The sequence below is a fragment of the Eschrichtius robustus genome, chromosome 1, assembly GCF_028021215.1.
Source record: "Eschrichtius robustus isolate mEscRob2 chromosome 1, mEscRob2.pri, whole genome shotgun sequence".
Lineage (NCBI taxonomy): Eukaryota > Metazoa > Chordata > Mammalia > Artiodactyla > Eschrichtiidae > Eschrichtius > Eschrichtius robustus.
Window position 1 is genome coordinate 138,541,683 of NC_090824.1, and position 13,527 is coordinate 138,555,209.

Below are 13,527 nucleotides of genomic sequence, written 5' to 3' on the forward strand. Positions count from 1 at the left end.
CTTTGGTTTGCTCTGGGCAGGTGGGACAATGCCTGGGAGGCCCTTGAAGCCATGGCCAAGCTGCAGGTGAGGGCTGGGGGCACTGGGTTCGGCCGAGAGCCAGGAGCTAGAGTTCCCTGTGTCCGGAGCAACCCCCAGCCACAGGGTGGCAGGCACCCCTCCTTCCACCAGCTGTGACGTGCCCTGCCTGAGTCATGGGTTGTTTGCCTCCTGCCTAGGCTGACAGCTCAGGCCCAGCTGCCACTGGGGACACCACTCCCCCCACCCCCCCATCATCGGAAAAACACGAGAATGATTAAGACCAAATGTCTTTCCACGGTGTGACAGCTGGGGGGTGGGGGTGGTGGGGGGCTCCAGTGAGAATTCCCAGACAGAGCAGGCTGGTGAGTCTGTATCCTCCTGGGACACGGATTCAGTGAGGCTGGGGGTTCCTGAGGTCACAGCACACAGCACTGGCATAGCTGTGACTGGGACCCCAGTGCTAGCCCCTGCTCAGTGTGTGGGTCAGGGGCCAGCAAGTAGAGGCCCTGCTCCCTTGTAAGGGGTTGCTCTTGTGACAGTGCAAATCCCTAGGAAGCCATTACTCACAGCATGGGTCTCCAGGGCCTCCTTTGGCCAGCCGGGCTGCTGCAGACAGACAGGAAGCAAGCCTGACACCCCTCCACCCTCGGACAGTGCGGTGACGCTTGGACTCACGCAAGCCCCAGACTGCTCTCTGTGCAAAGCTACCGTGGGGCCTGCTCAGGCCATCTTCCTCCCTGGTCAGAGGGGTCAGCTGCTGGAGATGGCCCAGAGCTCAGAGCAGGAGATGATGGGAGCTTGAGGCCTGTGTAGTCAGGGCATATGCCCTTGTGCCAGTCACCTCCCTCTCAGAGCCTTGGGCTTCTCATCTGAAAATGGGGTACTCACTGCAGCCCCATGGAGTGTGTTGATGATTAAATAGAGTGTGACGTGTGATCAGAGAATGGGAAATGGGAGAGCTGGGCACTCCAGCACCCTTCTAACCCTTGGAGGGGCCAGCCCTGGGACAGACACACTTGCTGATTCCTTCAGCCTCTGATACTGTTTCTTGGTCTCAATCCCCAAGGAGTGATTTTCTATCCGCCCCCTGCCCCCAACACACACACCCAAGCCGTGAGTAGCCACCACACGCACAGCTCCAGAACCACCATTCACATCACAGTCTGAATGGCAGATACTGTAGAATAGAATGAGAGTGGTGGTCCCCCATTTGGAGAAAAGGGATAAACCCCTTCCAGGAGTAGGACTTGTGAGCAGATTGTAAAACGGTCAAGTCCAAGGCTCATGGCCAGAGGTAAGGGCTGGAGCCTGCACAGGTCACTTCCTGGAGACAGTGTCTAGCCTTCTCCGGCCTCCTCACCCCTCACCAGGGCCCAGGACACCTTCAAAGCACACAGACTGACTCCATGGAACTAAGTGTGGCAGGCAGGGAAGGGCTGGCGTGGCAGGTGCTGGGGAGCGGGACCACCTGTCAGTGTAGCAAGAGCCCAGCGCCTGGGATTGTCAGCGAGGAAGAAGCCACCATACGTCCTGGCCTCGACCGGCCCAGCCCCACCCCTGAGTACAGAGAAGATGAAAGAGAGGGACAAGTGGGGGCCAAGAAGGGTGTGTCTGGCCAGACTGCTCCTCCCTCCACCCCCTTGGTGCAGATAGAGTTAAGAGTTAACAGATGAAGCAGAGGGGGCCAGGGATGTGTCCATAGGGTTCATTCCAGGGGGCAGTCCCTGCTGGTGACCAGATGGGCCTTGCTCCTCTAAGGGCGTGTGGCTCAATCCCTGTGAAACACAAGTCTCTGAAGACCGCAGAGTGGGGACACGGGGGAAAGGGCTGGGGGGCCTGGGCAGGGGGCATGAAGTGGAGGTGTGGAAGGATTGTGAGTAGGGACCAGCACCCCCGGGCCTCTGCCAGGCTGCGCCTGGTGCCCAGAAAACGCTCCTGCCGCCTGTTACCCAGCCGTCTGAAGCCCTGCACACACCGCCTCTAGGAAGCCCTCCTCCGCTCTGCTCCCTCAGGCCTTCCTGCCCACATGGGCTCTGCTCCCTTCTCCCCTGTGGGCCTCCCAGAGGAGCAGATGGAAAGATGCTGTCTGCTGCAGCAGAGGTGTAGTTTCTGACTTGAAATTCCCCCAATCCAAGAGGAAGCCAAGCTGTACTTCGAAACGGTAGATGCCTGTTTATGTATAACAATAACAATAATAAATGTTAGGCAAACTGTTAGAATAAAAAAATACCTTTTCTGAGGGGGAAGGGTCCCCAGCCTGCCACTGTCGGGGGCCGGGTTAGCACCATTAGGGCGCGAGGGGCGGGGCTCCACCGCAGCCCGTGCTGGGCGCTGAGGTCCTGCTGGGCGCTGAGGTCCGTGCATCGGTCTGTCTGTGCATCCTGGCCGCGGGGGGCCGGGGTGCGGGTCAGCGGCGGGCGACCCGCTGATGGCCGCGGGAGGGGGCACCACGGCCGGGTGGGGGACAGGAGCGGCAGCACTGGGTGCGGACGGTGGGCAGCTGGCAGCGGCCCAGCAGGCGCAGCGTCTCGCAGAAACCGAAGGACAGGCGATCGCGCTCGCAGCCTAGGGCTGGAGGGGGCGGGTCAGGACCAGCAGGCAGGCACCGGAACCACCGCCCTCCTCCCACCTGCACCCAGGGTGGAGGGGCTTCCCTGAGATTTTACCTGGGCCGTCTCCCTGCCCCCCAGCAGCCTTAAGGAGACCTGCAGCCACCCCCAGAGCATCGGTCTCCTGTTTCTGGAGGGGCTCCCCTAGGCCTGAGTTATAGATCTCCAGCTGCTGTCCTGTCCCACCTGCCCTTGGCCTAGGCCCCCACCTCCAGGACTGGAGAACTGGCCCTGCTGGGCTCAGGTTTCCAGAGGAAAGGCCCCGAGACCCCAGCCCTGACTGCCTCAGGTGCTCACGAGAAGCCAAAGAGCCTGCCACCCCTCTCGGTCCCTGACCCTGTGAGACCTGACAGGACCTGGCACACAACGGAAGTCCCAGGTGCCTCCTGCCAGCCTACAGTGGCCTCTGCCCCCCACCCCCTGCCCAAATGCATCTGTCCTGCCAGACCTCCCTGCCCCCTGCAGCCATGGGCTGTACTCAGCTTCAGCTTGCGGGTCACACACCAGAACAGCCCCACCGAGGCCCTGAGAGAGCAGGTGTGGCCTGGGCCATCAGCCCGTCAGCAGGACCCAGGCCTCCTGAGGAGGGACAGAGGGAGGCTTCCTGCCCGGGGCTGAGGCCTGGCGGGCCCTCCTGCCCTGTGCTTATCAGAGCTATTTTGGGATGTGGCTTGCTTCCAGCCTCCTGGCCTTGCTCCCGCTGCCTGTGACAGCCCCCAGCTGCCGCCTGGCCCTCTCACTTCAGCAGACTTCCCAGGGGAGGAGAAGCAGGAGGGCAACTGGCAGCCCCGTCCCTGGGACATCCCTGGGGCCCGGCAGAAGGCATGAGGCAGCAGGCAGCCTCCTCCACCCTGGCTCTGAGCAGCAGCTCTAACCTACGCATCTGCAGACCTGCATCCTGCTCCCACTGTGTGACCTCAGGCAAGTTTCTTAACTTCTCAAGGGGCCCCAGTTCCCTCCTCTGCCAGTAACCCCACCTCCACAGGCAAACGGATGTGGCCGTGATATGTCAGCTGCCTCACCGTGATGACCAAGTTTCCAGGCGTTCCAAACGTCCTGCCACGCAGCCCCACAGATCATCAAAACATCCTGGGGACTCCAGGGTCTCGGCATGCAAGTCACTTCCTTGGCTGGCCTCTATCCTTAAACTCCTCGCTTGGGTGCCAGCAGCTACCTTGGGGCTGTGTGCGGGAGGCATGGAGGTGCTTGCTGGATGAATGCTGAGGGCAGGGCGCTTGGGGTGGGTGGAATTTCTGCTGGGCCTGAGGTAATGGGATTTGGGGCAGGAAGGCTACCCCTCCCAGTGGTATGGCCAGCAAGGCATGGCAGTGGCTAGTCCGGGCTTGCCCAAGGGCTGCCAAGGAGCCAGTCACTGGTACAGAATGCAGACTGGGGCAGGTCCCTGGAGGCCCTGGATGCCAGCTGAGGGCCAAGGACTCTGTCCTAGGGCGGCTCTGTCCTAGGGGCAGGAGTCAGACAGCTGACAGGCATAGGAGCTGCTGGATTCTCCTGACTGACAAAGGTAGCCCTAGGCATTCTTCCTGACCTCACGATGGGGGATGATAGTGTCCACGAGGGAGAGGAAGACGCCAGCCTTCCCTGAGCACTTCCTGGGCTCTTCACTCCACGGCCTCATTTATGAGGATGGGGGTTGTCTGCCCCTTTATGCGCAAGACAGGGAAGTGGAGCCCAAGACCATAGAGCTGGTGAGGGGAGGCCAGGTGTGACCCCAGGGCCAGTTTCCTGTGCTCAGCACTGCTGGGGGTGGCTGGGCTGCAGGAAGGAAGCGTGTGCGTGTGTGTGTGTGTGTCTATGTCCAGAGCCACCTCTGCCACAAGCTCTTCCTCTAGGACCCAGCTGGCCAGGAAGCCACCAGCTGCTGGGAGCTAGCAGGACCCTAGGCAGGAGGCCCCTTCCTGCGGTTACACTGCTCACTCTGGGCAGTCCTCCTCTGGCCAGGAAATGGACGGGCCGGAGCTGGGGCCGGGGGCTCACCCAGGCCTGAGCTCCACACACTCAGGAACATCCCTGGCCTCACTCTGGGAACGGGGGGTAACTGAGACCCAGAGGGGAAAAGAGCTTGCCCGAGGTCACACAGCAGCCTGGGAGCCTCCACTCCTCCCCTGAGCTAAAGAAAGCTGCCTGCGGGGCTGGACTCCCCGTGGCTCTGAGCCCAGCACGGCCCCGGCCTCTGCGTGGCTCCCCGTCGGTCAGCCAGTGCTGCAGGGGGACGGTTCCATGACTCTCCCTCTCCCCACGGCCCCCCCCCCTACCCCCCAGCAGACAGCCGGCTGGAGCACTCACGCGGTGGCTCAGTGAGCTCACAGTCCTGGGTGCCGCACGGCCGGGAGCTCTCGGGCCAGGCCTCGTGGCCACACTGGTCGCTGTCTTCCTCAGGCAGCCCAGTCTGGGTGTTGACGCACTTGACCAGGCGCCGCTGGACGCCGCCGCCGCAGGGGGCTGAGCACTGTGGGGAGCACGGGAGCGGTGAGCATCCTCTTAGCCGGCCCTCCAGGGGGGCGTCCCGGGGCGTCCCCAGGGCAGCGGCTGCCTTCTCCAGGAAGCCTAGCTCATGGTTCCCAGCCCCAACTCTCCAGCCTCCTCAGAGGGTTGGTCCTGTCCCCAGAGGCCACTAGGTGTTCGCTTGCAGGAACTGCATCTGCGGAGCGGAGGGGAAAGCTGCCAGCCCCTCACACAGGATGGGACATGCCTGAGAGGCCTGGGCAGTGGCTCCGGGGCTGGAGGACCTGCTGCAGCCCATGGGCAGAAGAAGGAAGGGAGAGAAGGTTTCTCAAACAGGGCCCACCATCCCGAGTCAGGCTTTGTTCTTATCAGTTGGGGTCTGATGTTTTTAAAAAGCCCTAAAAATAAATTTAATCTGTGCCAACATCGTGCCAGGCCCTGTGCTAAGTGCCTCACTGTGTGACTTCATCTAATGCTCACAACCCCACTTTACAGATGAGAAGACAGAGGCCTGCCGAGGTAACGCAACCTGCCCAGGGTCCCTCAGCAGCCAGTGGGACAAGGCCTGAGATTCCCAAACAGGCCTGGCAGGAAGAGTCCTGCCCAGCTGAGGCCTCACCGGCCACTCCTGTACCCCCTCCGCCAGTCTGGCCTTTGCTTAGTCTCCTGAACACCCTGTGCCTGTCACTCCTGCCCCAGGACTCTGCATTTGCTGCTCCCCGTATGCCTCTCCTTCACATCACAAACCCCTCCAGTCTCACTCTGAAGTCCCCTCCTCAGAAGGCCTTCCCTGACATCACAGCGCACGTCCCTTTTTTTTCAGTCTGTCTCCCTGGCAGGCTGTAAGCTTCAGCAGGGCGGGGACCTCATCTGGCCACCACTGTATCTGCAGGGACCACAGAGAGCCTGGCATACAGGACACACTCACCAACTCCCTACGTGAACAAAGGTCTGATGGATGCCTGCTGACACGAGTCCCCCCTCTGCATGTCCTCCCCGCACAGAACCCCGCGCTTGCTCACCTGGCCCCAGGGCCCCACCACCCACTGCGTACAGGGGTGCGTGTTGCAAGGCCGTGTGCTGTTGGGTCTCAGAGCCTCCTCACAGAGGCCCGGCTCTGGGCAGGTCACCAGACGCTGCTGCTCACCACCGCCGCAGGCCTCGGAGCACTAGGAGGGCAGGGGAAGGGGTCTGGGCGCTGCTAGGCTCTGAGGACGCCCCCGCTCCCATCCCAGACCCTCAGGCCTCACCTCCCTCCAGGAAGAGATGTACCAGCTGAGGCAGGGCTGGGCCCCGCAGGGCCGGCGGGCAGGCGGCTTGGCAGGCCCCGGCTGGCAGTGGAAGGGCCGGAGCGGCTGGAGGTCCCGTGTGTCCACACACTGCACGTCCCGCACGGAGGAACCCCCGCCACAGCTGCGGGAGCACTGGAGGCCGAGGGTCCCGCGTGTGGACACACCACCACCACGTGCGTGCACACGAGGACACGGTGAGGGCTGTGGCAGGGCGAGCGCTGGGCACTCTCACCCCCACCCGCGGCAAGTCCCTTAAGGGCCCCAGGGAGAAGCCACGGCTGACCAGCCCTGGGCGGCGGGCGGCATGGCCAGGGGCTGCCCCGGAATGGGACAGTTGGAGAAAGAGTGGAACAAAGGAGAAAGTGAAATCCCGAGGGTGACAGAAAGGAGAGAAAAGGATGCAGCCAGGGAGAGAAGGGGCGTGGGGCAGGCTGAACCACACAGATGGAATGATCCCAGAGGCTAGAAATTAGAGAACAAAGATGTGCAACACAGAGCCCCGCCCCCCCCGCCCCGGTGGCTATGGCTGACCCCAAACACAGGCCACGGGCCCCAGAGCTCCACCCCGCGCCCCGATGCTGCCCGCCTTCTCCCTCACGCACCTTACTCCAGCTGCCCGTGTGCCAGGCAGCGCAGGGCCGCAGGTGGCAGCGGCGGGCGGGTTGGGGCCGGGCAGCGGGAGTGCAGTCCTCCTCTCGGCCAGAGCTGCAGCGCACGGGCCTCCAGACGGCACCCAGACCGCAGGTGGTGGAGCACTGGGGGCAGGCGACGCAGTGGCCATGAGGGCCGGGCAGATCCCTGCACCCTGCAGCCCCCAAGCCAGGTGAGAGGGACCCGCCAGTGCCTCAGTTAACTCGTCTGCAAAATGGGCTCCTCCGCCCGCCTCCCCAGGAGACCATGAAAAGTCAAATCCCCTGGCAACCAACTGTCCCTGCTACAGGAGACACACGTGAGGTGGCCCGGCTGTGCTGACAAGGCTCACTGCTTCCCAGAATCACTTGGGAAGGAAGTCTGGGTTCCTCGCTGGGCCTCAACCTGTCCCTCCCACACCAAAACTAGGGATCTGAATAGAAGCAGCTCACTTCCCCTACGGTGACAACCTGGGGACGTTGGGGTGGGGTGGGGGACACAGGACAGCTTCTTGCCATGCAGTTCAGACCCTCACAGGCCCGACAAAGCAGGTGGAGCCCTGAGGGGAGAACCAGGTGGCAAGGAACTGCACTGCACCTGGAGGAGCCAGGCTGAGCCCCGCTGGGCCTGGGGACCATGGGAGGAGGCTTCCCCACTGACACAGCTGCCTCGGGTAAGCTCCCTGTCCCTGGAAGCATGCAAGCCAGAGTATGAGAGGGCCGTTCCCCCTGGCTGCCCCTCATTTGTGCCTGCCCTGCCCTCCCAGCGGCCCCCTGCCGCTACTCAGGAATGAGCCTCTGGGGACCCCAGGGATACAGGCCCCCTTGCCCCACCCTACTGCTCAGAAGAGAAACTGAGGCCCAATGGGGCAGACCAGCCCCAGGGGCACATGGAGGGCAGTATGACTGAGCTGGGGCAAAGTTCCTCCCACCTCACAGAGCCTCCACCCACCACGGGCTGTCAGTTCCCTAATCCCCACCCACCCAGGAGGCTGGACAGACAAGGCTTATATCCTGCTCTGCTCATTTTCAGATGAAGAGACCAAGTTAGTGAGGTCCTGCTCAACCCCCCGGCCCACCCCGACCCCTGCACCACTTGCCTCACTCCAGTTCCCCACTTGCCAGCTGGCATTCCTGACGGGCAGCAGGTCTACGGGGGGCTCCTCCTCTGCTGAGCTGGGGTCCAGAGGCCCAGGGGCTCGGCTGCCATTGGCCGGACTGTCCTGAGCTGGTATGGACAGCGGCACAGGGCTTGGGGGCGTCTCAGGGCTGGGGGACTCAGGCTGGCCCAAGGGCGCCAGGCTCAGGGCAGTCACCCAAGGCGTGTGCCCTAGGCCGGTCGGAGCCTTCAGAAGGAAGGTTCCCGGCATCGCCAGGGTCTGCAGGTCGCGTAGAGCCAGGTCTGGGGTTGAAAGGGTGGGAGTCCCGGGCTCCAGGGTGCTGTCTGTACCCTGAGTGTCTGGCAGACCGGCGGTGGGAGGAGGGGGAGGAGCGCCCCCAACGGTGGGCCACAGCTCATTGCCCACAGGCCCCAGGCCACCCTCCAGCGCTGGTTCCCAGGCCAAGGTGCCACTCGTCCACAGCTCTACTGTGTCGGGACTAGGAGAGGAGTGGGAGGTGCTGATGGAGGACAAGGCGGGCAGCGTGGGGCTGGGTCTTTGGGGCGCTCTGCGGCCCAAGGCTTCCTCGCTGTCCTCGGAAACCTCATTGGTCCTCTCCCACCAGGGAGGGGGCGGCTGGCTGTGGCTGTCCTCCCCTCCCAGGAACTTGTTCTGGCTCCCAGGGGCAGCAGGCGTCTCCATGCTGACTGGAGTAGGGGGCCAAGGCAAGCTGGGGAGCCCAAGGTCTGGGGCTCCAATGGGGGCATCTTCCTCAAATAAGAAATTGACCAAGGAGTTCCCAGGGGTCTGCTCCAAGGGTGGGGGTGGGGAACGGCCAGCCTGGCTGGGCCAAGGAGCAGGGGACCAGTCTCCCAGCGCCCCCTCATCCTCAGGCCCAGAAGGCTCTGTGGCAGGCGTGGGGGTGCCCACAGGAGGCTCAGCAGGACTGCTCGGGGGCGGGGGCATCCAACCCCCTGTGCCCGCCGGGTCTGCGTCAGGCTCCCCGAAGGGCCCGTAGGACAGGTTCTCATGGAAGTTAATGAAATTGTAGTCGTAGTAGAAGTCGTCAACAAACACGGGCCCCGGCGGGCCCAGCTCAGGGTCCTCCTCCCCGATGGCATTGCCCATGCCAGCCGGCTTGGGTGATGAGGGGGGCGGAGGGCGTGGGGCTGGGCGGTGAGGAATGAAGTCGACCTCATTGAAGAGCTCGCGGCTGGAGGAGCCGCTGCCTGAGCCTTCGGGGCCCAGCACGTCCAGGGCCCTCGGGCAGGGCGGCAGAAGGCAGGCGGCCTCGCTTGCCGGCTGCTGGTCCTCATCGCAGGGGACACCAGTGTCATTGGTGCAGAGGATGCTTCGGTGCTGAGTGCCTGGGCCGCATGTCACAGAGCACTAAAGGGAAGGCCGGGGTGAGGGACTCAGGGCCAGGGGAAGCTGGGGCCTGGCAAGGTACCCTGCTCACTGCTCAATGTCAGTGTACAGGGCCCCAGCCAGCCCTCTCTCGCCCTGGCCAGCTCGAGACCATGACTTGTGGCCATGGCTGGCCAGGGCATCCCAGCCCCTGAGGCTTTGGGGATGGGGCCGGACCTGGAATGCCCCAGGCCCCTCCCACCACGGTGCCCGGCAGTAAGGGCTCCCCAAAGGCTGTCTCTGCCTCCCTGTAGCCCAAGACCGATGGCAGAGCTGGGGGCGGGCCCCCTCCCATCCTGCTGCTCACCTCAGACCAGTTCCCCACGGCCCAGGTGGCCGGACAGGGCACAGCGCGGTTGCAAGGGGTTTCGGCAGGGGGCCGGGGCAGGTGTTCACAGGCAGGTGGCTCCAGGGCGCTCTGCTCATCCAGCCCCACGCTGTGGATGCAGAGCACGGCCCGGCGGGAGAGCCCCCCAGGCCCGCAGGACCTGGAGCACAGCTGCCACTCACCTGCCCACCACCTGTGGGGGGCACAAGGGCAGCATCAGCGTGCAGCCACCTGGACTCCCAGGCACTCGGGGTTCAGGGAGGGTCGGGCCTAAGCCCAGGGGACGATTCCCCAGAGCTCCAAGCCTGGGATGGCCCCCTGGCCCCCACAGCCCAGTGACAGGGCACAGTCCCCCTTGCTGCTGCCACCTTCACCCCTGGGGGAGCTGGGCAAGACCCAAGGCCTGTGTCCACATCCAGGGACCCAAGTGCGAGCGATCAGGCACGTCCCTGGCTGATGCTGGCTATTGAGGGGGAACCCAGGCCCAGGCTGAGGTCACGGGCAACCAGGGGCTGGGGCTTCAGCCTTGGGGAGAAAGGCTAAGAGCCCAGCTCCCTCTGCTCCTCCCAGGGGCGCCCCCTGAGGGACACCTGGGAGTCAGGCGCCCGGTGGGCTCACCGGGCGGGGCAGGGCTCCTCGCTGCACTTCCTCTGACGGTCATCGGGCCGGCCCACGGGCTCACAGTGCCTCTCGTCCACGGGCCCCGCCTGCCGCTCCACGCAGCGCGCGCTCTGCCTCTGCATCCCTGGGAGGCCACGGGGGCTCAGCCTGGGCCCGGCACTCAGGGCGCCCCCTGCCTGAGCCACGCGGCACCCAAAGACACAGCTACACCCCTCTCCGCTCAGACCCCTTCCAGAACAGGGCCTCACCGCCTCTGTCAGGATGAAGGCAGGCCCCCACCGCCCCCTCCTCACTGTCCTCCGGCCTTCACCCCCACCCCTAGGGAGGCAGCAGAGTGTGCAGGTTCGGTGCGCGGGGGGTCTAGCCCCACAGCTTCCTAGCTGGGAGGCCTGGGCAGCTCACTTGGCCTCTCTGAACCTCAAGTCTTCATCTGTAAATGGGAGTAACAATAACACCTGCCTTGAAGGTCAGGTGTGAGGATAACGTGCCCACGGATGTGCAGGCTCAGCCCATGCCTGGCACATGGTAAGAGCGCAACCAGTGCCAAATCCAGCCACGGCCTAGCACCACCTCCAGTGTCTACACTCCTCCCAATAGGATCAGTGCCCAGAAATTCTGGAGAAGAAATCCATCAGACCTCCCAGTCAGGCGTTCCTCTCCAGCCTCACAGCCCTCCCCACCCCCTGCCCCGGCACTCGCTTTGTCACTGTTCCTGTCCTTCACTCCCCCTGCCATCGCCTGCCTCTGCGCCCTTGCAGAGCTGTGCTCTTCCCTCGCCACATGCACCCCACACCACCTGCTGAGGCCCAGGGGCAGGACCAACTCCAATAGGCTCTGCCTTCACCCTGCTCCCCCCATGGCATAGAAGCGGGACTCACCCCTGCCCTGAGCCTCCAGTCTCCCCTCCACCCGCCTCCTTCCTTCCTAATAGAATGCAGGGTTTGTTCAAGGTAACAATGGGACCTGCTGAAAACACTCCCCACCGTAGTTCCCAGGCAGCTAGGGGGTCTGGGACACAGTCGCGCCAGGGAGGAAAGGACACAAGTCCTTCCCGAGAGTCAGCCCTTTGCCCCTTCTTCTTCTTGCCAGCAAGAAGCCTGGGCAAAGGGTGCCATCTTGTGACACGCATGAGGGGAAGGTGGGGCTGAGAGTGGTCCCTAAAAACACGGCAGGCCACCCAGCCAGCTTGGACTATGCACCCTCCCTGGGGGTTCTTAACTGCCGAAGACAAGTAAACCCTTATCTGCTCCAGCTACCACTCGTCAGGATCCTGCCACTTGCCACTCAACACATTCCTATTCTGTCCACGTGGGAAGCCACCGATTTGCTGAAAGACAATTCCCCAGTGTCTGGTTCATCAAATGTATTTGTTTTCACATTTGTAAACTTAACTCATACGGGATAGGATGCTTTTAATAGCTTTTGAAGATTCCTGCCCAGCTTTAGTGGGTCAGTGTTCATTTGTCATCATAATAGCATTTCAAGGAATGTTCAAATGTCTCTGTCCCAGATTCCTGATACTGAGACCCCTGGACACTGAGGGGGAGGGGGAGGGGAAGGGAGACTGAAGAAGCCACAGGGAGGGGAGAGTGAGAGTCAGTCAAATTGTTACACATTCTATAAAGAGTTTAAAGAAATAAGCAAATGTGGTGAATGGGCCATTGGGCTAAAAGGCTCAGAGTTTGGGTGGGGAGATCTGTGTCACACCCCACCTCCCTCCTCCCTGTCCCGGTCCTACTCCATCCTCCCCCCCACTTCTTTCTCTCCCCTGCCCCTCCTCCTTCTCTCCCTTCCCCCTCCCCCTTCTCACTGGGGAAGCCCTCCTGGGCCAGCAGCCCAGGAGTGTCAGGCTCTGGGCCTCCCAGGAAGGGTGGGAGGGCACCAAGGAGGAGGGAGGCCTGGGGAAGCCTGTCTGTGGCGGGAGCTAGACGAGAGGAAGGAGCTTATCCTGACGGAGATGCAGGTAAGGCTCTGGGAGGATGAAGGGGTCAGATCCCAGATATGGGGCAGAACCACGGGCACATGACCTGCCAGAGCTGAGCAGTGAGAAGAGGGAGAGGCAGCTGGTGCCTCTCTGGGGGAGACGCACTGAGAGCTCGCCAAGCGCCACGTGCTGTGCCTGCCTCACCTTGTTTACTCTCCCAGTGGACCTATGAGATGGGGCCATTGCTAGCCCCATTATACAGATGGGGGAACTGAGGCCCAGAAGCAGCATTCCAAGTTCACAGCAGCCCAGCAAATAAGCAATGAGCCAGAGGCTAAAGCCAGGCAACAGTGCCCAGAGACAAAGGCCCTGCTGGGCAGTAGCTGTGCCCACTGCTCTCCTCACCTGTGCCACAGGTGACTGTGCACTTGGTCCAGGGCCCATAGTGCCAGGAGAACTCAGGCGGCTGGATCTGGCTATGGCCGTCCGCCTCCCTGTGGATGATGTACTCGTAGCGCACCCCAGGGTTGCTCTCCTGGAACAGGAGCTGGGGCAGGCCGGGGGGGGGGGGGACGGCCCGTGAGCATGAGGTGTCCTCTCCCTCTGCCCAGACCTGCCACCCATCCTAAAGGAGCCAACCTCAGCCACCTCTGGGACCTGGGGCTATACCATGGAGCCATTCTAGTGATGGGGAAACCGAGGCAGAGGCCCCAGCAGTAGGGCCAGGCCCAGAGCCGGACTCTGTGACTGTCCCAGGGCTCGCTCCTGCCATGCGGGCGGGAACCACGGATTCCACCTCTGCTCCTCCCCAGCCTGGGCCCCAGCAGGCAGTCACCTGGATCCAGATAGGCTCGTCGGTGGGACCGGGGGATGTGAGGTTCTCCCAGTTGCCTGTGCGTGCATATGTGAAGGTGGTCCCTGCCACCTGGTAGTCCCCGTTCCACTGGATGATCCACCCACCGTTGAGGAAGTACTTATCCGGGTCCTCGCTGCGCAGGGCCAGGAAGTTGGCAGCCTCGGCCACCTCCTCGATGCGGATCTCGCGAGCACCGGCTGGGATCAGCCCCACGTCCACATACCCTGTTGGCCAGGGATTGTGCACAGGTTGTGAAAAGAGGTGAGAGGGTTAGCTG

The 13,527-nt window shown here is 63.0% G+C and overlaps 1 protein-coding gene across 2 annotated transcripts in view; it reads right to left on the reverse strand.

Moving 5' to 3' along the window:
* Nucleotides 1-2,173: 2,173 nt before the first annotated feature.
* ADAMTS7 (ADAM metallopeptidase with thrombospondin type 1 motif 7) overlaps nucleotides 2,174-13,527 on the reverse strand; it is a 62,008-nt gene continuing 50,654 nt past the window's right edge. The window contains exons 15-24 of one of the 2 annotated variants that reach the window (XM_068556509.1): nucleotides 13,230-13,474; nucleotides 12,800-12,941; nucleotides 10,468-10,594; nucleotides 9,829-10,042; nucleotides 8,115-9,503; nucleotides 6,988-7,140; nucleotides 6,344-6,517; nucleotides 6,116-6,262; nucleotides 4,935-5,097; nucleotides 2,174-2,592 (exon numbers count right to left, since the gene is read on the reverse strand). In XM_068556509.1, the coding sequence (XP_068412610.1) occupies nucleotides 2,429-2,592; nucleotides 4,935-5,097; nucleotides 6,116-6,262; nucleotides 6,344-6,517; nucleotides 6,988-7,140; nucleotides 8,115-9,503; nucleotides 9,829-10,042; nucleotides 10,468-10,594; nucleotides 12,800-12,941; nucleotides 13,230-13,474 (2,918 nt within the window). In that variant the 3' untranslated portion in view covers nucleotides 2,174-2,428. The remainder of the gene's footprint in view (nucleotides 2,593-4,934; nucleotides 5,098-6,115; nucleotides 6,263-6,343; nucleotides 6,518-6,987; nucleotides 7,141-8,114; nucleotides 9,504-9,828; nucleotides 10,043-10,467; nucleotides 10,595-12,799; nucleotides 12,942-13,229; nucleotides 13,475-13,527) is intronic. The other variant, XM_068556516.1, reaches the window with a different exon arrangement.